The following is a 27,243-nucleotide window of genomic DNA, read 5'->3' as shown; positions in this document are numbered from 1 at the left end:
TTTATGGAAGTCTACCCAGATGAAGAAAGGAAAGCACCATTGTACAGCTTGACATTTGTTTCGCAATCAAGCAAAATGTCTACCAATGAATTTAAGAGATGAACAAACTGCATAAATGCTGGAGTAATGATATTTTTTATCATTTGCATTCTCTCTTCCTTTACTACTACATGTCACATCTACTAAATTTACTAAGAAAACACTGCAAAAAGTTATATACACTTTGTGAATGTACAGAAGACAAAACATTTTGTTGTGTAAAATTTTATTTTCTTACTTTACTATATTGACAATTTTATGCACAAATATTTTAGAGTAAAAATAGAAAATAATTGTTTTATGTAAAATTCAACACAAAAGAAATACATAATTAGCAGAATATGTGTCCTTAAAGAGTAAAAATGTATGCAAAAACCCCTCCATTTTACAAAAAATTGGGAATATACCTTCTATATTTTTCTTCTGACAGCCACACAATGCTATTTGACATACAATAATCCATACCTTACTGAAGACCTCGATTAGTCACAGATTGTCCCCACAATAAATCTGACACGTATGTACTGTTTTTAAAACACATCAGTACTCTATGCATGGGGAAAATATTACAAGAAGTGCAGCAAACTTACAAAGGAAGTATAATGAAATTTTAAAATTCAGAAAATAAATGCAATGTATATATAATAAAAGGCCATGTGCCATGTTTACTAATATGGCTTATTCTGTTATGTGCAATTATGTGCATAGCTGAGAGTATATTTATGACAGCATTAATATATGTAATTTGTGGTCACCCTTGTCTATCCCAAGGTTTACCGGCGGCCTTCTTTTACAGGGAAAAATTAGATGCCTGTACACTTCAAACACATCTTAGAGAGATGCATATGAACTAGTAATGTAAGTTATGTTGCTTGTCTTCCTTAGCACTACATAAAATGTCCAAACCCTTATTTTTAGGAATGCAGCTTCTCTCCCCTCCCCTTCCCACCCCAGCTATGGACTAATGGCTCCAGTGATGCATAGGAGAGTTCAAAGTCTTGATATATGATTAAAGTGGGTTTTTTCACTTACCATAATTATCATTCAGACTTTGAGAGAAAACATATTCTTAACCAGCTTGACTAACAGCATACAATATTAGTGTAACTTAAACTGCAATCCTGTAATGTTAAATACAAGTCCCACTGGAGTCAATGGACTTAACCGGCCATCAGAAACATTAAATGTCACCCAAAGGTTTAAACACTTTCTTTCCCTAATGATGTTTAAATACCAGAATATCTTCTACGTTTCTAAGCAGTCTGAAAATAAGCAAATGAGTCGAGCTGTAACTACAGCTACAATCTTACATTCCCAAGACTAAGCTACATTTTATGTTCAGTGCTTTTTACTGTAAGCCTGTTTTTTAGCTCTGAGTGATTTGCTCTTACAGATGAAGGCCCTGTTTAACATCTGCACTTTCACTGATTGTTAAGTGAAACCACAACTTCAAACGAGTTTGTTCTTCTAATTGTGATGATTCAACAAAAAGCCTACATTCAGAACAAAGGGATATTTATACCAAACAAAGGGAAGACGAAGAAAAATAGCATAAGCTCATCTAGATTAAATTTGGTTATCTTTTAAAAAATGTTATCAAATTAATTAACTATGAGTGATACACACCCTTTTCTTTCCAAAGCATCATAACAACAGCTTGGAAATTTAAGTAATTTAAAGAAAACTGCATTTTTCTGTATTTTAATACAGAGGTCTATATAACATTGAGAAGTCAAACTTCTTATCAATTTACCTGCAGATTACATTTTATTTCTCAACAGGTAGGGGCTTCTCTCTGTGATTAACTTAAGTCTTCAGATCAAAGTCAGCTACACTGCAAGTATAAGCAGAATCAGCTGATATACTCTGCAGTGTAGATTAAAACAAAGCAAAACCTATTCTTTGGATGAGAGACAGCATTTCAAGTTTTTAATCTCGTAATAGGAAAAATGTGGAAAACTTTTTTGTGCCAGACATTAAGCTTAGCAATGTCTCTCAAGATAGTTAAGCACTTTCCCTCAAATACACTTTATCTACATATTTTATCAAAATACTCATAATTGGTTTTTGACCTTGCTGGACTTAAATTTGGATTTCTCTTCAGCAGTGATCTCCCAATTCTGCCTATAGTACACTTCCTTTGCGATGAGAAATCATCTTAGAAGCATGGTACTTTTCAGTGTGTTTTTTACAGCCTGACATGCTTAGATAATGAGCATGGTTAAGAGTAGCTGCCTTACCTCTGGAAATGCATTACTTTTAATTTGGTAGCTTAGAAATGGAAGTGCAGAGAACTAAATTCAAAATATTGACAGGTTTACATCGTGTAAATATGCTTCAATTTCTCAAAACGCTGGACAAATAGTATGGCATAACATGGCACCAACCAATTGTGAGCTCTTACCGATCCAGCAACTTGTCACATCATGTCTGTCTTCATGCTGAAGAATCTGGAGTGCCTTTAACATACATGAAATATATACCTTTACGTGAAAAAGATCCAAATTTATGGGAGTCTCAGTTCTCCGTAGAAAAACCATGCATCATATTGAACTGCCAAGGAATGAAGTAGCTCCCATTTTAGGACCAGAAACTGCTCAATATACAAGAAAGGCCTCATGCTCCCAAGCTTTTAGGTCCTGGTACTCAGTTATCTTTTTCTGTTTGCAGAGATGCCGTAGCCAGTGCAACTGCTGTGACGGGTTGTGCAATACCATGGAGTTGCATCTTTGCCAGTTTCTTTTGTTCACACTCTGTGACCAACCGGTTCAACTCTGCTGCGCTGTACCCAATGAGAGTCTTCAAGTCACAGACAAATTTGTATACAAACCTCTTGCCTTGCACTTTGCAGATCATGTCTCCATCGTAGTAATACCTTCATTTAGAAAAAAGGGAACAAAAATTCCTTGAAAAAGTAACTGATGATAACTAACACGGATGATAACTATAAAATTTGATAAAGGGAAAAATAAGCTGCCTTTCTAACTTAAAGCATGTCCCTTGCCTCACATCTAACAAGATCTCGAAGGTGGCAAAATGTAAGGATGACTTTGCAGACCATCACAAACTTATTTTCCTTTTGTAGGTCCTGAATTACCGTATTTTTTGCACCATAACACTCACTTTTTTCCTCCTAGAAAGTAAGGGGAAATGTCTGTGCGTGTTATGGAGCGAATGCCTGCGGGTGGTGGTGGTGGGGTGTCTGCTGCAGTCATGAGCAGAGGATCCATGGTTCCCCTTCCTTCCCTCCTCCGTAGTTACAAAGCATGGATCCACATGGATCCTCAGGATTTTTGCATTGGGCTACTCCAAACTCACTGTCAGATCACATGTCTGTGGCCACAGCATGAACCACAAAAATCACATATCCACTATTTCGTTTAGAATATTTTTTTTCTTGTTTTCCTCCTCTAAAAACTACGTGCGTGTTATAGTCTGGTGCATGTTATAGAGCGAAAAATACGGTACAGTGCAGCCTCAACTGCTTGAGAATGTCTATATGAATGAAGGCTTCAGAGGGACACTTGAGCCTACTTTCTTATCACCTAGAGAAACCAACAGTCAGTGCAAATGGGTCTTCTGATATATGCAGCTTTGCATATTTGTTTGCTCAATTTAACCTATGCAGCAGAAAGAATCTACTTTGCCATTGCTTTATGCATGAAACTGGGTCTTGTGGAGTTCAACACCACTGAATGCACAACAGAATCACCATGCTTGTGATAGGACAACATGGATACACAGTCAGGAGATGGGCTGCATGTACATTGTCATTATAGTTTTGTGGAAAATAATAATGTGTATTCACTATTGGAAGCTGAGGGATTATGGGTTTTAGTTAAACTTTCAACATCTAGACATATAGCCTTATTACACTGAATAGCCGCCAATAGTTAAATTTTGCCTTCAGCTGACTTTCCTAGAGTATTTAGCTGGCTATAAAGCAGAGTTAATATATGTGACAGCATGCAGCTAATTAAAGTTAATAGTTCACTGAAGTCCACACATTCAGAAGGGGAAGCCACTTTAAATCAATATGATGAGCAGTATTCAATTTAATTAATTAAATTGACACTGGATTTAAGACAGACCAAAGGAAGTACTTCTTCACATAATGCATAGTTAACAAAGAATTTGCTACCACAGGATGTGGATATGGCCATTAAAGTTTAAAAGGGAATAAGAAAATTCATGGAATGTAAATGGAACCTGAATATTCAAAAGCAGTGTACCTTAGAATACCACATGCCAGGGACAAACAACAGGAAAGCTATCACCTTCATGCTCTGTTTGTGAAGTTCCGTGGGCAACTGGGAGTTACTGTTAGAATCAGACTCTGAGCTGATCCAGTATAAGCAGTTCTTATGTTCTTAACTTACCGTAAAGCACGGCTGAGTTTCTCATAGTTCATAGTAGGCTTATTTTTACGTTGTCCCCATTTCTGTGCAACTAGCTCTGGTTGATTTAGTTTGAACTCTCCTTCATCGCCAACCCATGAAATGCAGTCTCGAGCATCTTTGTCAGTCAGAAGCTCAAGCAAAAATTGCCAGAGTTGGATCTGGCCATTGTTTCCTATTAAGAATGAAATGATTAAAATGCAAATGTAAAACCATGTTTTTCATCTCATTATGAGTCTCACTTGTGAAATAGACTAAAATGTTTTAAGTGAATAAGCTTTCCAGTACGCTAAACTCCTTGGGGTAAGAAATTAAACATAAAATATATTCAAGATAAAATAAATATCCTGACTAATTAAAAAAAAGTTTAACTTGAAAGCTTGCTCACATTGTGTTCCATTTTAATGGTCCTATTACCCTACTATTGTAGAAAAATTACCCTTAACCTGAAGGAAATCTGCAATCAATACACTGGTGTATTAAAAACCTCGTATCCCAACCTTATTTAAAAAATAGTTTTATGGAGTTTGTATCTTTCATTAATGTAAATTTTAAAATCTATTTTTGTTGTGTCTATTCTCTCTGTTGCACAAGTTGGGCAGTATTTTATCTACCAGCTATGAAATCATTATTTTTTCTGTCTTGATGGTTCTCCCTCCAAGAGACTTCAGGTTGAGATACATTATTTTAAGAAATAGGAACTTTACTCATTCAAATAAAACTGACCTTTGTTCTTCTAAGATACTAACAAATTCTACAGTCTCTCTATGAACTGGAGTATTCATACTTTATGGATATTTAAAATCTTTTGGTTTTAGTTAAAAGAAAATACCTGTTCTGTTCCCAGGTGAACTTCTATCTTCTCCAGAAATCCTTGGTGCTCTCTGCACTTTTGCTGTCTTTGCACTGCTGTTGATGACTTTAATAGTGGTTGGAGTAGCGGGCTGTACAGATGCTGGAATAATCTGCACAGCTACAGAGAAAACATAAGATTAAAAATGGGTATTAGATGCATAAGCAGAAATTCCCATGCCAGACACCAAGACACAGGAACAGCCCAAGATATTACAGACATTTGGCATGGAATATAATCATATGAGCTAGTTAAAGAACAGAGGAACATGTAATAAAATATTACAAATGCTGGTGAATTTACATTATGAGATCATTTTCTTAAACTTTAGCTCCAGTAATCTGCACTATACAGATGAAGGGATATTGAACTGGAGATAGAATAGTTTTAATGTTTTCTCCAAAGAGTATACAAACAGCTTTATTCAGCCCTTCTATAACCAAAGACCAGATAACGTCCAACAGCATTATCAATAAGTCATCTGAAAAATGGTGTCATTGCCTGGCACTTGGAAATAAACATTTGTGATGGAGTTAGTTCCCTACAGAAATATGTCTGGAACACCAAAGTATTTTCATTTTTTATTATTATTAGTTACAATGCTGCATCAGAAACAGTGATTTTTGGCATAGCAAATCTTTCAGTTGGTCTGCATAACTAGGGAAACCAACCTCTGTATAATTAAAGAGTTTGTATTAAACACAAAATGAATTTCTGAGTTGTGAAGTAGTGATGGCTTGTCAACTAGTCTGTAGAGGGGGAACCTTTGACTCATGGGCCAAATCAGGCCCACCTAGGTTCGTTATTGGGCCCATAAAGCTGGTATACCAAAGTCATGGCCACCTGCCTCATACAAAAGCTAAGTTTACAGTTGGTGCCAATCAGTACTGACTGAGAACCCTGCTAGGATAAGGGGTACTCAAAGAGTCTGCAGGCTCCAGTTTATCCCAAATGGAGTTAAGACAGTATCAATAAACAAGGTTCTTTCAGCAAGTATCATCCTCTGCAACCCAGCTGGAGTTCAAGTCTATTTGGAGGGAGGAGAGAGAGAACTATATGTGTGTGTGTGTGTGTGTGTGTGTGTGTGTGTGTGTGTGTAATTTATTACAATAGAGTATTCCTAAAAATTCTGGTTCTTTCTGCAGACCACTGAGCCTCCATGCAGGCACTCTTAAGAGCATGCTCCTGATTCTTTCCTTTGAAACAGGGTCACCTGATATCATGTTGATGTCAGGTGATGTGATAGCAGTCAGCCCAAGTCACCTGTCAAAGTCTCCTGTGGAGGATGGGGGAGCACAGCATCTCGCCTGCCAGCCAAATCCTATTCCCCACCCCAGTCTATAATATCATTTTTACATTTTTATTGAAAAGCTTGAGGGCTCTGCCACCACAAATCTGAAGTGTGCATCAATGTTACCCCAAATTTTGTGACTACTCTAATTTATGCAAATACCTTCTGATTTTGCATGTACAGTCACACCTTGGTTCTTGAACGGAATCCGTTCCAGAAGTCCGTTCGACTTCTGAAAACGTTTGAAAACCAATGCATGGCTTCTGATTGGCTGCGGAAGCCGCACTGGATGTTCAGGTTCCAAAGAACATTTGCAATCCGGAACACTCACTTCCGGGTCTGCAGCGTTCGGGAGCCAAAATGTTCAAGTCATAAGGCATTCAACAACCAAGATATGACTGTATTCTGCTTCTACTAGCCAAGAAAAGCAAACAGGTGAGCTTGATACTGAAGCTTCTGTACCTTTCGTAGTGCCACTTCAATAAAACCTTTGTTGCTCCTCTTTATTTGCTCCCAAACTAAGAAGAAAATAACAACTATCCAAAGTCTTTTCCAATAAAAGAACTGTGGGTGAAAGCACCATAGAAATAATAACCTTACCAAACTCACTCTGCCCAGGAGGACAGACCTTATTAGTTACTCTCTACTCCCAAATTGTTTGCACTCTCTTTTTAAAGTATCCCATGAGAAACGCCAGTAAGCTGCTGCTAGATAATCCAGGAATAATTTAATATTGAACTACTGCTCAATATTAAAGCCCCACAGCAATGGGAATACACCTCGCACTAGACCTCCTGGTTCACTGGTCAGGTGCCAGTGCAAATGCACCATTAGAGACAAATATTCTTAATTTCAATTTGATTCCATCTTTAAAAGGTTACGGATCAGCTTCCAAGTTCAAGCATTTTTATACAGACTATGATACGACTCTGTTGAGAATACTATTTCTTTAAAACAAAATCATAGAATGACAACTTACGTTGATCAATAGTAACTGTAGCTATTTCTCCAGAGTGTTCTTGGCTAGCCAGCACATCTGGATATACAAGAAAAATATTAAATACTAAACTTTGGCAACATTTTCACTTGAAAAAATGAGGAAAGAACAAAGGAAAGTGCTAATTTTATAAAGTATATAAGAATTAGGAACATGCTTGAAGTCTAAAGGCCATGCAGGGAAAGGAAAAAATAAATACACATCTATAAAATTTATAATGTTATTAGATTTATAGGCAATTCTGTATTTCACATTTCTTTCATATCTGGTAATTTTAAATAATTACCTTCTGTTGCCTCATATATATTTTTAACTAAAAGAGGGGTAGGAAGTATAGAAGCACTTAGATTCTAATAGAGATTGAAGAATGATTTAAATCTTACTTTAAATTATCAGTAACTCTTCTCCTGATGCTAAGAATACTTGCATCTTGAGAAAACTAAACTGCTATAGTGTTTAAATTATCCGTGTCTAGAAGCTGATACATACAGAACCCTTACAATTTGAATTGTGCTTATGTGTACAGAGCCCTAAAGTGTCAGTAGCATTTTAAGTCATAATGACTGAATGCATACATTACTTGGTAACTAGGACTGCCATGATGTAGACTTTTTATTTTAAAACTTTTATTTTAAAAAATCAAACAAGGTACTTGTTGAGAAAACTCACATACATTTTCGAAGAAGTTCCAGGTGGCTCCAAAGGATTTCTCCCCGAGGGACCCTCTGGAAGAAGTCCTCTTGACTGAGGCTGCACAACTCTCTCCCAGGAATGCTAAGAGTATTGAGATCTATGTCTGTCATGCTGAACTCCTTCATCACCCATACTACCCAGTGCAGTACCTGGTCAGTTGACCACTGTACTGGATCTAGGAAAGAAGAGAAATATTCTACTTATTTTTCCCAATGTTGCAACAGGCTATGTTAGACCATCATCAGCATACATTCAAACAAAGTATTCTTAAAATGAACATAAAAGCCCAACAGATGGCAGGTTCATGCAGCTGAAGCAATAATAAAGAAAAGGAATTCTGATATATTATCTATGAAAATCTTACTTTCCAACTACTTTCAGATCTATACTCAACTAAGTATCAAGTTTTCAGAAAATAGCTTTATTATGACAACCATTTTCAGAGACATAGTGGTAACTCATGGACTTGTGTAGTCTTTTTTCAAAGATCCATGACTACATCATTATGTTGAACATATAAATTTATGGAGATGACTGATAGCTGCTAACTTCAGATGTCACAACAAAGCGCTTCCGACTGCTTCAGTCTCCCCTTTCCATGCGAAAGGAGGAAAATGTAAAGCTTCTTGGCATGGTTTTGAACAAATTGCCATTCCTCTTTATGTCCAAATATAAGAAAATATATTTTATTCTATCCACAGTTCTATCCACCAGGATCTGAAGCCAGTGTGATCCTGGTATGTCTGAACTAGGTGTCACTGGAATAAATTACAGTATCACATATTCTGAGGTAATGTTAAACTCTAAATAATGACATTAAACTTTCAAACTTCCTCCCCTTCTATATACAGGAAGAAAGGAGAGTAAACAACCCCAAGGCTCACACTTGCTTATCCTTGTAATGGTAAAACTAAGATTTAGTGTTACATCTGAACCAGACTGCCAAGTCAATCCAACTCTCTAGTAGTGCGGTCTACTCTGAATGACATGAACTATCCAGTGCTTCAGGGATTGATTGTTTGATTGATTACTAAATTGGTACACCACCATTCATCTGAAGATCACAGCGCAGTTCACAACATAAAAATGAGAACACAAAATACAAATCAACCAAAAACAAACCAATAACCCTGCTCCCACAAACATTTAAAAGGCCATAGAATATTAATCAGCTAAACATCTGGTTACCGAGAAATGTTTTCGCCTGGTGCCTAAAGATATGTAATGAAGGTGCCAGGCAAGCCTCCTAGGGGAGAGCATTCCACAAATAAGGAGCCATGGCAGAAAAGGTCCACTCTTGTTTTCTGACCCTCCAGACCTCTCATGGAGGAGGCACACAAAGAAGGGTCCAAACCAATCTCTCAAAGAAATGTTTAGCTACTACAGTTTGACAATTAGAAAATAATTATATTTTCACAGCTTATTCCCCTTCTCTGAACTACTGCATACATCAGAGAAAATGCAAATCTAAACCTCAGCAAAAGAGGTTATGAATTCCCCCTGCTTATATGGCATTCCCTTGGCAATGATGCTGAACTGGCAACATGAAACGTTCACAGTAGAAACGGAATGTGCACCATATTTATTCAACATCACTTTGTCATTATTACAAATCAGACATCTAAGCAGAACTATCTGCAAATGGAGGGGGAGACAGAGAAAAGAACCATAAAGATATACATGTGCCATTGTATAAAATTTATTACCATAGGGTATTCCTAGACGTTCCTGCTCTTTTCGGTAGCCTTCTAATGCTGCAGCCCAACGAGTTACTTGTTCAGATGTTTCATCAGAGATGGTGGTAATATGTTTCGTTCCATCCAGTGTTATCACTTGAGCTTCTTCAACAAGGTGTGCCTCAGTTTCCGTATGGTGGGCATCTGGATCAATCACGACCTCAACAGTTTCTACTGGCTTTACAATTTCAAGGATGTTTAACTTTGGTTCTATTCCTGTACAGAGAAAGAGAATTGAGAAAACACCACACAAAATGCAAACTACACAAAATGGAACAGAACAAATTAATCGTGTTCCAATTCCTTATATTGTATTGAATTGGAACTCAATTAATTTGTTCTGTTCTGCTCCATACTGTTCTGATAAAAGGTTAACTATACAGTCCTGTTTTTATTATATTTTGCACATTGCCTTGGGACATATGTAGAAGGCAATTAATAAACAACAGCAATCATACATTAACAAGTGAGCAAATAATTTTATTTCAGAGCCCTCTTAAAAATTAAATCTTTATAAATGGCATTTTAACTTCAATTTTAAAGGCTTCATTCCAATACTGTCATCACTTTAACATTTAAAATTCTAAAAAATGCTATTCATTAATATTTTGTGAAATACAAACTCTGAATTCCCAGCTCACCAACTTTTACTTTATCTCATTTTCTACCCACTAGCTCCCAATATCGACTTTGACCTTATAGTTTCATCATTTAAAAAATCACATGCAGGTTTAAGCATCAACATCTATATAATCAATAAGCTGTGCAAAAGCATTTGCAAGTCTACAAAGTCCTTCAAATCACTACAAGGAAACCAATTTTCCAGATTAATCATTCTTATCTGCTCACTGACATGTATTACTATGAAAGTTTACCCTGTGTAGTAAGTTCACAATAACTAAGCTGTAATGTGTATATTTATATCCAACCATTGAGAAATAATATTTGAACAGAAAAAGCTATTACTGTAGGTCAATAACAAGGGCTGCATACCAACCCTGCCACTAAATAGTACTGTTTTTAACATACATCTCCACCAGATGCAGGAAACATCATAAATCTACAGAATTAGTTTTTTACCTTGCCTTGATATTACTTGGACACTAAGCTGCACTGTTCCATCTGTCTTGACACCTTGATCAAAAAGACTACGATCTGGATCCAGCTTGATAAATAGAAATTCAAAGAAAGGTAGTCAACTTATTATTATGGGTTTGTTCACAACAATCAGGACAGGACAGTTGATGGGAGAACACCCTTGGGGGGATTTTCCAGGTGGATAGGGCTCCATGGTTGTCTTCAGTGGCCTTCCTCTCTCGTGGAATCCTTCCCACACAACACCTGATGGGTCACCATAATGGTATGTAGATCAGTGTTTCCCAACCACTGTTCCGCGGCACACTAGTGTGCCGCGGGATGTTGCCTGGTGTGCCGCGGGAAAAATTAAAAAATTTGAAAGATATTTTTTTTAAAAAAGTCAAATTTTCGATTGGGGCGCCGTCACTAGATGACCCCTGGGGTTCCCTCCCTCCCTCCCGCTCTGCGCCTCCCTCCTCCTCCTCCGGGGAGGCCCTTCCTGGCTCTCGGCCAAGGCTTGGCGGCTACCACTCACTCACTCGCTCGCCCACCCGTCCCTCCATCCCTGCACCCGGCCTCTCCCCCTCCGTCCCCGGCGCGGGGGCTGCTGGGATCTGTAGTCCCCTCGCCCTTGGGCTCCGCGCCTGCGCGGGGTGCGCGAACTACGTTTCCCAGCGTGGCCTGGCGGGCCGGGCATTTTGTTTGAAGCGCTCTTCTCCCGGCCATGGAATGAGCGCGGCGGCCAGGCGGGCAGGGGCTCTTCCGCGCAGACCCCGCGCAGCCTGCCTGCGCCCCCGCGGAGATCGGGCGGCAGGATGGAGCCCGGGGATCCCCGCGGAGGCAGAGCGACAGAGGCGGAGGCTGCCCCCCAGGTAGGGCTGCGTTGGGGGGGGTTATTTTTGCAATGCTGCATCCGCGCCGGAGGGGACGCATCGGACCGCGGGGAGACCCCTTGGCGGGCGTGCAAGGCAATGCATGCGTGCAGGCGTTGCATGGAGTGCAGTGCAATGCAATGGCAACGCGGCGCCCTGCATGCATGCATGCAACTTCCACCGGCGCGCCGGACTTGGCAGGTGAGGGGGGTCCCCAGTGGGCGGCAGAGAGAGCCGGGAGGGCGAAGGGGAGCCGGGGGGGAGCAGCACTGCTCCCCGAGCCGAGCCTGGGGGGAAACTTCGGCGTCGTTGCGCCGGGTGTTGGAAGCGGAGGCTGGCGGGGGCCCCTCACCTGCAAAACCTGGTCGCCTCTCATATATTTCGTGCATTGCATTCATCGCCCGCTTTCTCCTCCAAGGAGCTCCCGGGGGTGCGCGTGGTTCTCCCCGTGTTATCCTCGCAACAACAGCCCTGCGAGGTGGGTCAGGCGAGTGGCCCAAGGGAGCACCCAGGGATTGTCCTGGCCAGGTGGGGTGATTTGAACCCTGCTCTCTGCCCGGTCTTTGTCCTCATTTAGCCCCCACATGTGCATGACTGAGGTTTTCCCCCCTCGTCTTGGCTATGGTGTGAGTCTGTGCTGTTAATTAATGGGGTTCTGCCTTCGGAGAAGATGAGCCAGCCCTCAAGGAGGTGATTATGTAATTTGCTAGCAATTCATGTCCCTCCCGGCGTGACGCTGCATGCTGACGTCACGGGGCTGTAATGGTGGTGTGCCTCGAGATTTTTTTCATGAAACAAGTGTGCCTTTGCCCAAAAAAGGTTGGGAAACACTGATGTAGATACATCACATGCCCTTATCATACAGCACTTTTGAAACCACAGTGTTGAACATGCATCAAAGATATGATCTCCAGACTTTGTTTTGGGAGGCCTATTGAACACAATTGGAGGTATGCTCTGCAATATCTTCGATCATGCTTTGTTGTTCTAGACCACTGAGTTAATATTTCTGAGGTTATGGCCGGTGTGTTTCCAGATAGCCGTTTCTTTCCTGCTCCTCAAACACACATATTATTTAACCTTATATATATATTTTTGCAATTATCCATATAAAATTATATGGGGAGGGGGGAATCCCTAGAAAATTGCAAGGTTTTATTTTACAGGCGGGGGCTAGTTTTGTCTCCTGAGAGAGACTGTGTGTTTTCAACAGCAAAGACAGGACTCGCCTTTCAAAACAGTTATTTAGGCTAAACCAGTCTCTTTGAAGCTCTACCCTGCCCTCTAGCATGTATCACCTAAAAGGCAGGCCAGCTTACTTGTTATAATTGATCATTCCCATATTTGCTTATAAACCTGAATCTATTTTGTTTTCCTGAACGAATTGTAGCTTGAATATGTTTATCTGGTTATAACTTACTTACTCAAAAACTCTGATCTAAACAAAAGTCTCAGTTGTTGAAAAATATGCTAGATATGATACAGAGGTAAAGTTTTGTTGAGTTAAATGAAAAGGTGGCCATGTATCTATGTCCGTTTTACTCTTGACTGATGTGCATCCCCTGGTAGAGATAATTATATTCTATGCAATGCGTTCCAATCAATTAATATTGATAAATATATACAAGAATAAAACTGCCAATAGAAAATGTAGGCAGAAGATCAAAGGAGTCCTACTCAGTATAGGCCATCCTTTACATTAAAACTTTTAACTGTAATGCTTTTGCTATACCTACCTGTATATCCTGTAGGCAGATTTCATGTGCTTCCAAAGAACATTGAAGTCTTGGTTCCAGTAGTTTCTTAAGATTTCCAACCGGTTCATTGATATCAATAGCCTGACTCACAAATTCTGCAGTGGTGTAAGTTTGCTCAACAATGCTGAAACAAAAGAGTTAAAAAGGGGTCTTGTATTTGAACAAAAACTACTGTTAGAATGTGCTAGTGCTAAACATTCCAGTAAGAGACATGAACCTCATTTGGAAAGTTTTAAAATGGAACAACTTTTGAGTACATATCTGAAGCTGGATTTGAACTCCCTTAACTGTTCTGTGTGTTTTTCTGTAGTGATCTGAACTTGCACTGAACTGAAAATGCATTGGGACATAGAAACCATGACTATAGTGGGGAGTGGGAAGAATCTTACTGTTGATGCAAAGTTGCAATGACATCTAGGTCATTGTCATATAATAATAATAATAATAAATAATAAATTTTATTTATATCCCGCCCTCCCCAGCCGAAGCCGGGCTCAGGGCGGCTAACAACAATAAAACAGTACAAAGGTACAACATAAACAACATTCTAAAATCATTCATTATAAAAATTAATTAATTCAAGCCACTAGCAACCATTGGGCCAGAGCTCTGCGAAGATTGCCGAGGGAGGGAGTCAGGCTGTGCCCTGGCCAAAGGCCTGGTGGAACAGCTCTGTCTTGCAGGCCCTGCGGAAGGATGTCAAGTCCCGCAGGGCCCTGGTCTCTTGTGACAGAGTGTTCCACCAGATCGGAGCCACAGCCGAAAAAGCCCTGGCTCTAGTTGAGGCCAGCCTAACTTCTCTGTGGCCTGGGACCTTCAAGATGTTTTTATTTGAAGACCGTAGGTTTCTCTGTGGGGCATACCAGGAGAGGCGGTCCCGTAGGTACGAGGGTCCTAGGCCATATAGGGCTTTAAAGGTTAAAACCAGCACCTTAAACCTGATCCTGTACTCCACCGGGAGCCAGTGCAGCTGGTATAGCACCGGGTGAATGTGATCTCGCAGCGAAGACCTCGTAAGGAGTCTCGCTGCAGCATTCTGCACCCGCTGGAGTTTCTGGGTCAGTCTCAAGGGCAGCCCCACGTAGAGCGAGTTACAATAATCCAGTCTGGAGGTGACCGTCGCGTGGATCACAGTGGCTAGGTCAGGGCGAGAGAGGTAAGGAGCCAACTGCTTAGCTTGGCGGAGATGGAAAAATGCCGCCTTTGTTATAGCTGCAATCTGCGCCTCCATGGAAAGGGAGGTGTCGAAGATTACACCCAAACTCTTAACGGACGGTGCTGGCACTAATTGCGCCCCCGCAAGAGATGGGAGTTGCCCCCCCAATCCCATATCGCCCCGTCCCAGCCACAGGACCTCTGTCTTCGAAGGATTTAGCTTCAACCGGCTCCCACGTAACCATCCAGCCACAGCTTCCAAACATCTGGTCAGTGTGTCTGGGGCCGAGTCAGGATGGCCATCCATCAACAGATAGAGTTGGGTGTCATCGGCATACTGATGACAACCCAGCCCAAAACTCCGAACAAGCTGGGCGAGGGGGCGCATAAAGATGTTGAAAAGCATCGGGGAAAGTATCGCGCCCTGAGGTACTCCACACACCAAGGAGTGGCGCGATGACAATTCCCCCCCAAGCGCCACCCTCTGTCCCCGACCAGAGAGAAACGAGCGCAGCCATTGAAGGACTGTGCCCTGGATCCCCACGTCGGTATCTGAATACTGAATACTACCTGACTAATCATGCAATTAATGAAAAAATCCTAGGAATCTGCTAATTTTTTAGCAGAGTACAACTGGGATCAAGATAATAGCTATGTGACAAAGATACACAAATGGAAAGATATCAAGGGAACTGCAAGACATGTGTCACAAAGATTCCACAGGTTATAATGAAACAGGCCAAGGACCAAAAAATAATGGCAGTGATTAAGCAGGGTAAAGCCCCTAAATCTGACTTACAATTAATTGTATTTTAAGGTAAAGTAGTATACCCTTTAAGAAAAATATAGGTAGTATAACTGTAGGGAGGGAGATGCATCTGTCCATCTTTTCCCCCTCCAATCTTTGCCCACAAGCTTGTGAAACAGAAATATTAAGCACAGTTATCTTGCAGTTTTTATAGAAACATGCATGCAGTAAATGTTTTCTTAAAAAACAAAAAACAGTTTGGTTTCTGACAAAAGAAAACATCTAATCACTATACAGCTGGAAAAAAGAAAGAAACAGAAAATGCTTTTAAAGTTGTGATTATTTATACTCAGAGAGACTTCCAAGAGTTAGATTTTTTGGCCCTTGATCAAGTGGAGAAATTAGCTTAGTCGAGTAAGTGTTGAGACTTAATCTCATATGGAGGATGTTAAATGAGCAGGAGTTTTCAAATGGAAATTACTCCTTGTTTGGCTTCTTTTGGTGAAAGAAGAAAAAGTTTCTATCAGAAATAAAGGAAGTAGAAAATGGAGAAAAAGCAATCAGCAACTTGTTATCTGACATTCAACAAACTTGATTTTTTCCACTGTGGGTGAATTTTAACGTATGGAACCCAACATAAGAAAAAAGCTTTGGGTTACTGAAATACAGCTAGACACTTTCCGTGGCCTCTTTATGGCAACATTCTATCGCAGGCAGGCTAATCTGATTCAGCCCAAGGGCTGCATTCACCTTTTGCCAAGCTTCCATGGGCCACATGCCAGTGATGAAGATGGCCACCCAACACTCACATGAACATGCACAACGCCCCCCCCCCCCCCGCAGATCAGCTCAAGATGGGCATTACTGCTCCTCCCTCTTAGTTAAATGAACAATCTGGTGACTGGGGAGTGGGTGATTTGCATCAATATCAGGGTGCTGGGATTTAAATATCTGCCTTCCCAGAAATGTCTTTATTAACTTTTTGATACCAAATTCAGTGGGGTTTGGGCAGAAAAATTTGCTTGGATGGATGCATTGGGCCCCCACAAACAGCAAATTAGCCACTGTTCTTCTACTGCAACACTCTAAACTGGATTTACAGTAAACACTCATCTCTCTTTCCTGAATTTGAAATGCAGCTCCAAAAAAACCCAAAATACTCCTGTGGACTCAAATTATATACCTTTCTTCAGTGCACTCTTGTTTCTCTGTTCCATCAATTTCTATTTCTATCAGTTCTTCTGCTTCTCTTTTAGTCATGGCTGAAATGTTTCAAGAGGCAATCTGCAAAATAAAATGTGTCTGTTTGTTTTTACACATTGCATACAAATAGAAATAACAGGTTCAAAATAAGTACACTTTATTCATTCATTTACTTTTCACTTGAAAATACGATCTATTGGTCTAATGGGGTTTCTGCATAGGTGGTTTAGGGCACAATCCAAAGCCATAAATATGGAGCAAGATTTCAGCTGGGTGCTGAGCTAATGGTTAAGACCACTAATATATCAAAATAACATTGTCATTAAAATTATTCTGATGTTTGGTAGCTTGTGGATTCATATCCTTTTTTAAAAAAAAAAAAAAGCTTATGCAGTATAAAACAGATGTCTCTTTTAAAATATTGCTTTTTCAACTTGCTATAAATCTCAAATGCTGGCTAATCATTCGTTTCCTTTCATCTTTCCAATTCCTCTGCTGAATTCAGAGGCAGGACATGCAACTTATGAATTATGAGTAATGTCTAGAAGTCAGCTTGAAGCAGTTTCTGTCTGAAACACTGAAGTGATGCACCATTTATCATTCAACTTTATATTATTAACTTTGCCACAGCTGGATCTTTCTCCAAAGAGAACTGGAAAATATAACTTTCAAGAAGCTGAGGACTTTCAATATGTTATTTCCTTTAATATAAGTTGCTGCCAGATTTGGGGAAATGATCACAGTATGATTTAAATATAGCTAAAGTGGTAAAAACCTTCACACTTCGGGGCAAGAGCACAGATATTCTTAATAAAGTAAGCAATTTGTTTCTAGTTATGCACACTGCTGTAATTGCCACTTGAAAACAAAAACAAAGCACTATGATTATTTGTTCCTGGACCAACTCTTTCTGAAGTCACATAATTGTGGTTCCAAAGTAAACATAATGATGTCAAACTAAGGTATTGCTTAAAAAAGAGTAAAAACATCCCAATGTTAAAACACACCTACAGGGAAGTTCCTGTTTTATTGGTGGAACACTTTTCGAAGTGTGTATACACTAGTGCATACAGAACTGCACCCGGGCAAGGGGGATGCTGTATACTTCATAGTAGTATACAAGCCACTGATCCAGATATTTTCATTCGTCCCAAAAATAAAAATATTGCATCTCAGCAGGTGCCAGTACTGCCTGCTTCACTTAATGTAACAAAACATCTATGAAGAGACCTAATCCTAGAAACGCAGAGTTGGAAGGGACCCTAAGGATCCTCTAGTGGTCCATCGCCCTGCAATGCAGGAATATGTAGCCGTCCCGTACATTATCATGCTCCAACCAACTGAGCTACATCATCTCCTGATCTAATCTCTGGTACCTTTTATTTGCATATTAAGGCACGCACAGAATAACCCTCGCTGTCGCATGTACACACTTCAGATACACATGGGGAGAGATAGATGAAGTTGTTATGTTCCTTCGCTTTGAAATAACCCCTCCGACGTTTGACAGGAGGCCGAACGGCTGAGATGACCTCGCCAGGTTACACGGAGTGAGGGACGGGAGCGGCGGCTGAGCGAGGCGGCGGGAAGGGTCCCGAAATGTCCGCCGGCTCCTCCCGCCGCCGCCGCCGGGCCCGTCTCTTTCCCAAGGGAGGCGATGGCGGCCTTGGACTCCGGCGGCCTCTTCCATAGCGGATGACGAGCAGGGCGAGCGGGGACGTCTCTCTTTCCCGCCCCGCCGTTTGAGAGGAGGAGGAGGCGGCGAGGAAAGGGCGCCGCCGCGGTATCGATGGCGGCGGGGAGGCCCTTGAGGCGCGCAGGGCTCCATCCCGCCTCAGCCCAGGCCTTCCTCTCCCTTCCGCCCGCGGCGGCGCCTCCTTGTTGTTTGAACTCGGAACGGAAATGAGGCTCGCGCCGCGCGGGGCAGAAAACGGAAACAAAACACAAGAAGCGAGGAAGCCACGAGACCCCCCCTTCCCCCCCGGATACAGCGCGAGGCGCTTCCCTTTCTCCCCCGCCCTCCCTTTCCAGCCGCGCGCCCCGAAGTCTCGCGCCTCAGCACTTACCAGCCGCCGCCACCTCAGCCTCCGTCACAAAAAAAACAAAACGCAAAACCCCGCTAACCCGCCAAAGCAGGCGGAGCAGCGCCCGCCGCTTCCCCTCCCCGCGCCTTTTTTTTAAAGGAAAAAAAAACTTTCCAGCCGCGGCGGCTGGATCAGCCCCACCGGAGCCCCTCACGCCGCCCCTGCGGGAAGAAGGCCGCAGCGCGCTCACACTCGGGCAGAGAAGGCTGCGCGCGGGGCCCTGGCGGGGGAAAAGCGCACACACACATACAATCCCCCCCTCCGCGTCAGGGCGAAAACTACAATTCCCGGCGTCCCTTGCGAAACTGCCGCCGCCTCCCGAGGAAAGCGCTTCAGTCAAACTCAAACTAGCTTTTGCTCTTTTCCCACCCGCCTACTTGAAGCCGGAAGTGAATCCATCCGTTTCCGGTGAAGCGGGGACGGGAAGCAACGGAGGTACGTCGCTGTTTCTGAGGCGCTCCCCCCCCCTTTCAACGGGCTTGCTTTCTCTTTTATGCAGGGCCGGTGCAAGGGAATCTGAGGCTTAAGTACGGCGAGGCGGCCTAGAATTGTGTCGAAAGGCCGGGGGTTCAAAAGAGAAAACTCCCGAAGCTCTTTGCGCCTGTTGGAGGCGGGGCCGAGTCAGGCCCTCCCTGTGACTGGCAAGGTGACCGGCGGTTCCTCTGCGGGGTTGAATCCGGACGGGAGAGAGCGCGGCGTTGAGGAGGCCAAGCGGGCGGGTGCGTTCGCGTGGGCCTTGGTGGTTCGCCTCAGTCGGTGTGAAACCGCCTTCGAGTTTAACCCTCGTTTAGCCTCCTTTCCGGGCCTTTGAATTAGCAGGCTTCTGCGGTATCTCAGGAGGGGGAATGGTAGCATTTCCCCCGCGGTCAGAACTGTCCATTCGCTTTTGCGTTCCCTCCGGGCCCAATTTGAGAAAGGAGAAGCGGGTGGTGGATGGCTGAGTCTGGTTTCTCGTTCTTGTCATGGTCTGCATCCTGTTAAGAGGACAGATGAACAGGCAAGGAAATGCAGCAGCAGAATCGGGATTGACAGTGCGCCCACACCCCTGTTCTAAAGTGGGCCTTGTCAGATGCCCAACAAACGCTCCTGTTGCCCAACCTCTGCTTGTAGCTCTTGCTTGGTACTCTCTTTCTGACCTAGTTTCCCACCTGCAACTGCCCCCAAACAACGCTATCCCTGAGAAGAACCAGAATGTCACTCTGCATGTTTCTAGACTGAGATGTTTACTTAAGCAAAGCTGTAGTTAGGGGGGGGGAGCTAGCCACTTTTTTTGCCCCAGGTGAAGCCTCCAGAGGGGTGCTATTACAGTGGTGCCCCGCCAGATGAAAAGCTCGCTAGACGAAAGAGTTTTCCGTTTTTTGAGTTGTTCCACAAGACGAATTTCCCTATGGGCTTGCTTCGCAAGACGAAACGTCTTGCGAGTTTGTTTCCTTTTTCTTAAAGCCGCTAAGCCGTTAATAGCCGTGCTTCACAAGACGAAAAAACCGCAAGACGAAGAGATTCGCGGAACGGATTAATTTCGTCTTGCGAGGCACCACTGTAATGCGTCCAGCCTCTGTGCATATGCAAATGCATGGGGTGGGCGCCCCAACCTAAGTACCCTTAAGAAGCAGTTATGGAATTTTAAAGCATTTTTAAAGGTGTATTGTTTGAATCAGGAGAATGCAAGAAAAGAACTTCATAACTTCTATTGATCAATTGTTTTTAAAAGCTAAGAATGTTTCACTTTAGCCATTAGAATAAGGAGTAGTGGTGGAAATGTTCCATTCAAATTAATGGGCATGGGGGAGCAGTCTGTTGGAAATTTAACTTTCCCCATTAACTTTGGCTGGATGAAGGTGGGGAACCTTGAGCTTGGGGAGCAGAGAGGTGTCAAATGAGGCCCATCTGGCCCCGAGTACTCTTTCCTAGCCATCACCCATCACTGGACCTGCTCCACACCCTTCTCAAATGGTTTTGGCTGGCTGGATTGTGTCCATGAACTAGGGAGACCTGATGTTTCTATTGTTATTGTTGGAATGTAGTGTGTTGTATTAGGTTAAGGGTTGCTTTTGTTGCTTTGCCCACTTATACTTCTAACTTTGCCCCCTTTTAACCTCTGCCTCACCCATCCTCGGAAGGTTGCCCATTTGGTAATGTGGCCCTCAGGCTGGTAAAGGTTCTATACCTCTGGACCATGTTATCTGTTACAGTGTCAAGCATCTTACAAATTCTTCATCAAATCTTATATGCTTCTTGTCACCAGATAGTTTCAGAAAGAAATATTGAAACATTAAACAAAAAATCAGTACACATTCCATTGCACCCCTGCCACAAAATGGTGCAGTGCTAACTTAGAATGCCCTGCGTCTGGTCGAAACTACTGTGGTGTCCCAATCAGCTGAAACTTGAAAGTGGGCTTCCCCAGTGGAACTCCAACTGTTGGGAGGTTCAGATAGGAATAGAAGTATGTAAGATGTAACTGATAGTTCCTTTTGTCTTTCTAGCTGAAACTTCTACAAATACATCATGATTCTCAAACAGCTCTTCAGGTTTTCTTCTGTTTTCCGTTCCGCGATCTCCTTCCACTTGCATAGAAACATCGGCTTTTCGGCCATTGCTTTTAATAAGGCAAAGGAACTTGATCCTGTGCAGAAACTCTTTTTGGACAAGATCAGAGAATATAACACAAAGAGCCAGTAAGTGAATGTAGTAAATGCAGAATTTCAAGGCTCCAGTCATTTGATTATCTTGTGGGCATTTTGATAATTTTCCATTTAATTTTTATATTGTTGAAGTTGGTTCTTGGACAGTACTTGACTCCCAGTAATAACAGCCTGCTATGAAATATATATGGATATAAATGTATTTCTTGCGTTAATTGTTTGCTTGTGGAAAGTAATCAAGTTCTGCAACATATGGTAACTGTTGAGTAAATTCATCTAAAGCTTTAAATCAGACACATAAATTAGACTTTTGAATAAGTTCTCAAAAGTTACTTGCCTGGTGGGAGCTAGTGGAGGAGCAATGGAGAGCTCTGTCTCTCCTCCAGCAGCCTGTGGTATTTCTGTGCTGGGCACAGAGAATGGACAGAGCACTCCATTCCTCCTCCACATAATATACATCATATTAGGGCTGTAGCCTAAAAGTCCTTTAGTCCATAGCATGATATTGTAATTGATATCTCTTAGCAGCTCCTCCTACATTGAGTTGTACAATGTCTTTTAAGCTGCCTCTAAAAATCTTTTAGAGTGAAAGCTAGAGCATAAATCTTCTTAAATATATAAAAACAGACACCAGGAACCTCCAGGCAAGTGCCAGTTAGAACTGGCAGGGGTCCTAATTGACCATGACAATGCCGCCTGCAGTATTCGTAAATGTGAAGTTTGCTGCAGAGCAAGTAACAATATGGGCGCAAAAGAACAACTGGCAGCTTAAAGTGAGCTTCCAGTTGTTGTTGTTTTGCATTCAGGACTTGTTGATCAGCTGCATTAGGGGGCTCCATTTGAGGGCACTTGCTGTCAGTACTGAATGCAAACCCCATTGAAGGCATGCTTTCAGTGCCAACTGTCTGATCAGTGACACACTCAGCACCAAAGGGGCTCTCTGTGAGTCCCCCTTCATTTGTTTGCAGGCATGATTTGGATTCAACTTTGCACACAGCTTGTTATTTGAAGTTGTTACCTGACATATAATAAAAGCAACAGAATGCTATTTCCCACATAATGGTCTTGCATACCTAGCACAGTTGTTGCTATAGTCAGTCATAGCAACTGTTCTTGGGATGCTGAAGTTATTCAACACTGAACAGTTGCTGTTCCACAAAGTTCACAAAGTATTAGGTAAACAATAAAGTACAAATATGAAAGTTGTGCTGTCTGTATTATTGCTATAGGATTTAGTTTTCCCAGCAATGAAACATTTTCCCCTGTGATATGTAGGGGGGAAATTCAGCCATACTTATTAATCCCATTTTATATCTCACTTTTTCTCCAGTGAGTTAATGGCAGTATACATGGTTATTCCTCACCATCCATGCTCCCAACATCCCTGTGAGGTACATTAGAGAGATTGTGACTGGCCCAAGGTTACCCCAATGAGTTTTAAGATTTGAGCATGAATTTGCTCTGGGTCTCCTTGGCCATAGTCTGACACTCTTAACCAGGGTTATTGCATGCAGCTGCTGGGTGACCTTGGGCCAGTCACACTTCTCTGAAGTCTCTCAGCCCCACTCACCTCACAGAGTGTTTGTTGTGGGGGAGGAAGGGAAAGGAGAATGTTAGCCGCTTTGAGACTCCTGAAGGGGAGTGAAAGGCGGGATATCAAATCCAAACTCCTCCTCCTCCTCTAAATAATAAAGCTTAACCTACCCTCCACCACCACCACCCCAAAAACCCATAGCACCTGGCTGAAATTAATAATAATAATAATAATAATAATAATAATAATAATAATAAATTATTATTTATACCCCGCCTATCTGGCTGGGCCTCCCCAGCCACTCTGTGCGGCTTCATAGAAACCAAAAATACAGTAAAATATCACACGTTAAAAACTTCCCTGAACATCTGAAAATCTTCCCCATGCTCTTTCATTGTGGGCAGCTGCTTATATTTGCTTTTCTGCAGCTGTGCTAATATCAAAAGGAAGATTTGCTGGCTCCTGCCTCCTTTCCAGTTTGAGATTTCTTTGTTCTGTCTTTTAGACTTCAGTGACTTCCACAGAAGGGTGTTGGTAAATAGTTTCCATAACGCATGTAAACTGAATACAAACCCATGCCATTTTCTGGCATTTTTAAATATCAGTCACAATATTGGCCACCTTATAAAACTGTCATGCAACCAATTCTTAGATTTGTTGTATATTTATATTTTGTGGCTCTGCAGATTCCTAACTTGCATCAGCCCCAACCAGCATGGCCAATGGTCAGGGACAATGGGAGTTGTAATCCCAACAACATCACACCCCTTGATTTATATGTTCTTTGTGAAATTACTCCAAGACCGCATGATCCCCCTTCAATTTTATTTTCACAACCATTCTAGAAGGTAGACTAAAGTAGCTGTGTGTGTATATGATCAGTTCCTGGTCACCCAGTCAGCATAAGGGTTGGGTGGGATTTTCATTTAGGTCTCCTTGATGTAAGTCAGGGTGGCCCAACTTTTCATACCAAGTAGGGCACAAGCATACTTTAGCACAGAACCCGGGGGCTGCACATTCTTGTCATGTGGGGGCAGGGAATAAGAGCAAAATTTGACACAAACACACACCTCACGCTGCCTTCCCAAAGCTGAGAAAGCACTAGGTAGACTTTATGAAGGAAGAGAGAGGACTCTAGGATCTCGTCAGAGCCCTCACACCTCCTTCCCAAAGCCCAGCACCTCGCTTACCTTGCTTTGAGAAGGCAGCTCAAGGGCTGCAGGAGGTGTCACCCGAGGGCCGTCCAAAAAGGCCTCAAGGGCCTCATGTTGGACCACCCTGATCTAAGTCAAATACTCCCACTTCTACACATTATTGCTGTCTCTCGCCTATGGAATCATTTGTCATTTTGTAATAACAGTTCTCAAAATTACTCTGTAACAAGTTATTGTAACTGTAACAAGGATTATAATTCACGTAGTGTGAAAACTCATTATAGGCATCACTGTACACTGAAGATCCTATACAGTGGTACCTCGGGTTACATACGCTTCAGGTTACATACACTTCAGGTTACAGACTCCACTAACTCAGAAAAAGTACCTCAGGTTAATAACTTTGCTTCAGGATGAGAACAGAAATCATGCTCCGGTGGCGTGGCGGCAGCAGGAGACCCCATTAGCTAAAGTGGTGCTTCAGGTTAAGAACAGTTTCAGGTTAAGAACAGACCTCCAGAATGAATTAAGTACTTAACCTGAGGCACCACTGTACTTGAATTGTTCTATTTATGCTACAAGTTCTCTGTTCGCCAAGTGTTTGTGATTTATTTAGATTCTTTCCCCATCCGTCACTCTAGATATAACAAAGCTCAATTAACTCTTGCATCTGTAGGAAAACTGGTGGCCCTGTTGATGCTGGTCCAGAATATGAAAAAAGCTTGCATGAACAAATGGTCAAGCTCCAGCGGGTGTATGGTGGTGGAGATATGACCAAATTTCCAGAATTCAAATTTCAGGGTAAGCTTTTAAGTTTTATGACTCGTTTAGTAATGTAAAAACATGAGAGTGGATGATTGAAATATTAGAAATGCCATGTTAAATAAAATAAGTGATTTAAAAAAACCTTTACTAACTGGTTGCAGTCAGTAACCGCAGATATTTTCACATATTTTTAAGCGTACTTTTGTGGGATGGGACTTACAATATATATTCAGGATTGGCTTTTAGACATATTTCAGTAAACTAGTGAGAATGAGAGAGTGAGTGTGTAAATGGGCTCAAATGTTGTACCCAACATATATATGCATAATATATATGTATGTTATAGCGATACATTTGTATTCTTGTTATCTACATAGTAATCTTAGCAGTCGGTTCTGTTTCCAGTAATAACGTTATGCGTTCATACATTGTTTTTAAATTTGAGATCAACAAGCAAAAAGACAGTGTAACGTCTTTATTTTTAAACAATTTAGTTCCTATTGGTTTTCTGGGTTTATGCAGCTGGATGATTTTAATTATTAATTCCTTGAACCATTTGTATTTTAATTTTTTATCATTTCTTAACCTTTGGTATATTATATATTTTGTGTATTAAATTGTTGTTGTTGTTACATGTATATTTTAATATAAATAGATATTTTGGTTGATGTTGTTCCTCAGTATTGCATTAGTGTATATATTTACCCTGTGGGAAATGATGGCTGAAACAACAACAATAAACTATACATATACTCTCTATGCATCTCTTTGTAAAGCAGCTAATATTTACATGTAGTAGGAACTTGCCTTGGAAGCAAGTGTGGCTTTTGCACCATTTACACTGAAGTAGACTCTGTTCTTCTGTGGAGAACCTGCATTTAAAAAGGAATAAGTGTTATGCTCCAAGAGGGCCCTCTCCTCTCTTGCAGATTTGTGTAGCTAAAGCTGCAGTTCTTAATTTCTGGCAAATTGACAATAGAATCAAGTTGTAAAACTATCTATTTAGAAAACTTCACTTTGAAAATAAACTGACACTTCCTTTCATTTTTCCTATATGACAGAGCCCAAATTTGAAGAGGAGCAGAAGTGATGTGATAGCAAGTACACAAGCAGCAGCAATGTGGCTGGAGGTGTTGAATAGGCCCACGGTTGTAATTTAAATAAACAGTTCAGTGTTCAAATGTGAATATTTGAATTCTGTTGTATGTAAATCTGTGCTTTGTTTGCTCATTGGAAAGACAGCTTCATTCCACTGTCCCTCACCTTGTTTTCCTCCAACAATCAGTCTGCATTCTCAGACTTCATTGGGCTGTTTGGGTTTTTCCTCCTTTAGGATTAGGCAGCGAACATAGTTGATGCCCAGTCTCAGCTGTGTTAAAATATTGCTTCTGCCCCTTTTAAATATTATTTACTGCTTTTATCTCACTCTCAGACAATAACTGTCTCCCAGAGTGGCTCACTTCAATAAAAAGAGACTGTCCCTGCCATCAGGTTTACAAACTAAAAGAACACACACACGGAAAGGCGAGTGGGAGCAGGGAAAGGTAGAAGATAGTTTTCCAAGGCCAGATGAAAGGGGTGAGCTGTAAGAGGGCACTTCTATCCAATTCAAGTCAGGTTGATCTTCTCTTGCTGGTGTTCTTGCTTGAAATGAAATTGGTAGCTCTTGTTTCTTTGACCAAGGGGATGAGGTCCCCTTGCTTTTGCAGGGCAGCTGGGTGGTTGGAGCTGAATATTCTTCAGTGGATGGAGGGCGAGTGCCTTGCAGCTCCTCTGGCTAGTGGATAGGGCTAGGTGAGTCATCTTCTTACCATGATGCTATTCCTCATAAGCAGGGTGGGGGCAGCTTCCCAGGGGCCCTAGGTCTTCTGGCCAGTAGCAGAAGCCAGCATGCTTTCCTTCTGCTCTCCAGTCCCAAGGCTGTTCAAAAATAGCTTTAGTGTTTTTATTATCCTTTTTCTCCCATCATATTTTTCTAGCCATTCCATTCCCACCCCATTTTCAGCTTCTTTGTCAACAGTTGTATTCTTTTGGTATTGCTGCCGGGTTTTAGGAGGTGGGCTCAAGGGTTTTGTGCTTCCAAAAAACCTGGAGTTACAAGAAGAGGTACCAGCACATTCTGAGTATGTGGTTGTTTCCACTTGGTTACATAAGTGTTATCACTCAGTGAATTGAATTGAAATACAGGGTGATTCAATAATTAATTTCATTTAACACTGCTCATTTCTTTCATACAAGCAGAG

The 27,243-nt window shown here is 41.7% G+C and overlaps 2 protein-coding genes across 8 annotated transcripts; one reads left to right on the top strand and one right to left on the bottom strand.

Moving 5' to 3' along the window:
- Window positions 1–248: 248 nt before the first annotated feature.
- On the bottom strand, window positions 249–19,030 carry GABPA (GA binding protein transcription factor subunit alpha). Of its 5 annotated transcripts, none has more exons than XM_082220758.1 (10): window positions 18,885–19,030; window positions 16,799–16,899; window positions 13,692–13,836; window positions 11,087–11,171; window positions 9,977–10,222; window positions 8,251–8,445; window positions 7,560–7,616; window positions 5,269–5,409; window positions 4,419–4,611; window positions 249–2,914 (listed from the first exon to the last, which is right to left on the bottom strand). In XM_082220758.1, the coding sequence occupies exons 2-10, from the start codon at window positions 16,873–16,875 to the stop codon at window positions 2,686–2,688; spliced, it is 1,368 nt and encodes a 455-aa protein (XP_082076884.1). In that variant the 5' UTR covers window positions 16,876–16,899; window positions 18,885–19,030; the 3' UTR covers window positions 249–2,685. The 5 variants fall into 5 exon arrangements, with proteins under 5 accessions (XP_082076884.1, XP_082076885.1, XP_082076886.1 ...); XM_082220759.1 differs by lacking the exon at window positions 18,885–19,030 and adding an exon at window positions 18,195–18,774; XM_082220760.1 differs by lacking the exon at window positions 18,885–19,030 and adding an exon at window positions 18,222–18,774.
- On the top strand, window positions 11,815–26,211 carry ATP5PF (ATP synthase peripheral stalk subunit F6). Of its 3 annotated transcripts, none has more exons than XM_082220832.1 (4): window positions 11,815–11,824; window positions 21,389–21,580; window positions 24,912–25,036; window positions 26,062–26,211. In XM_082220832.1, the coding sequence occupies exons 2-4, from the start codon at window positions 21,411–21,413 to the stop codon at window positions 26,088–26,090; spliced, it is 324 nt and encodes a 107-aa protein (XP_082076958.1). In that variant the 5' UTR covers window positions 11,815–11,824; window positions 21,389–21,410; the 3' UTR covers window positions 26,091–26,211. The 3 variants fall into 3 exon arrangements, with proteins under 3 accessions (XP_082076958.1, XP_082076957.1, XP_082076956.1); XM_082220831.1 differs by lacking the exon at window positions 11,815–11,824 and adding an exon at window positions 19,393–19,658; XM_082220830.1 differs by lacking the exon at window positions 11,815–11,824 and adding an exon at window positions 19,394–19,621.
- The last annotated feature ends 1,032 nt before the right edge of the window (window positions 26,212–27,243 follow it).

This window comes from Podarcis vaucheri, assembly GCF_965113315.1.
Source record: "Podarcis vaucheri genome assembly, chromosome: 4".
Taxonomy (NCBI): domain Eukaryota; kingdom Metazoa; phylum Chordata; class Lepidosauria; order Squamata; family Lacertidae; genus Podarcis; species Podarcis vaucheri.
The sequence above is the reverse complement of the archived record's forward strand: the minus strand, read 5'-3'. Positions and strand labels throughout refer to the sequence as shown.

Excerpts from the sequence above, each read along its gene's own strand:
- GABPA (XM_082220758.1), bottom strand. The coding sequence starts at position 16,875 with ATGACTAAAAGAGAAGCAGAAGAACTGATAGAAATAGAAATTGATGGA. Across the intron at positions 8,446-9,976 it reads ACGTCTAGGAATACCCTATG|ATCCAGTACAGTGGTCAACT; the intron begins GTAATAAATTTT and ends CTTCTTTCCTAG. Across the intron at positions 4,612-5,268 it reads TTCACCTGGGAACAGAACAG|GAAACAATGGCCAGATCCAA; the intron begins GTATTTTCTTTT and ends CATTCTTAATAG.
- ATP5PF (XM_082220832.1), top strand. The coding sequence starts at position 21,411 with ATGATTCTCAAACAGCTCTTCAGGTTTTCTTCTGTTTTCCGTTCCGCG. Across the intron at positions 21,581-24,911 it reads GAATATAACACAAAGAGCCA|GAAAACTGGTGGCCCTGTTG; the intron begins GTAAGTGAATGT and ends TTGCATCTGTAG. Across the intron at positions 25,037-26,061 it reads TCCAGAATTCAAATTTCAGG|AGCCCAAATTTGAAGAGGAG; the intron begins GTAAGCTTTTAA and ends CCTATATGACAG.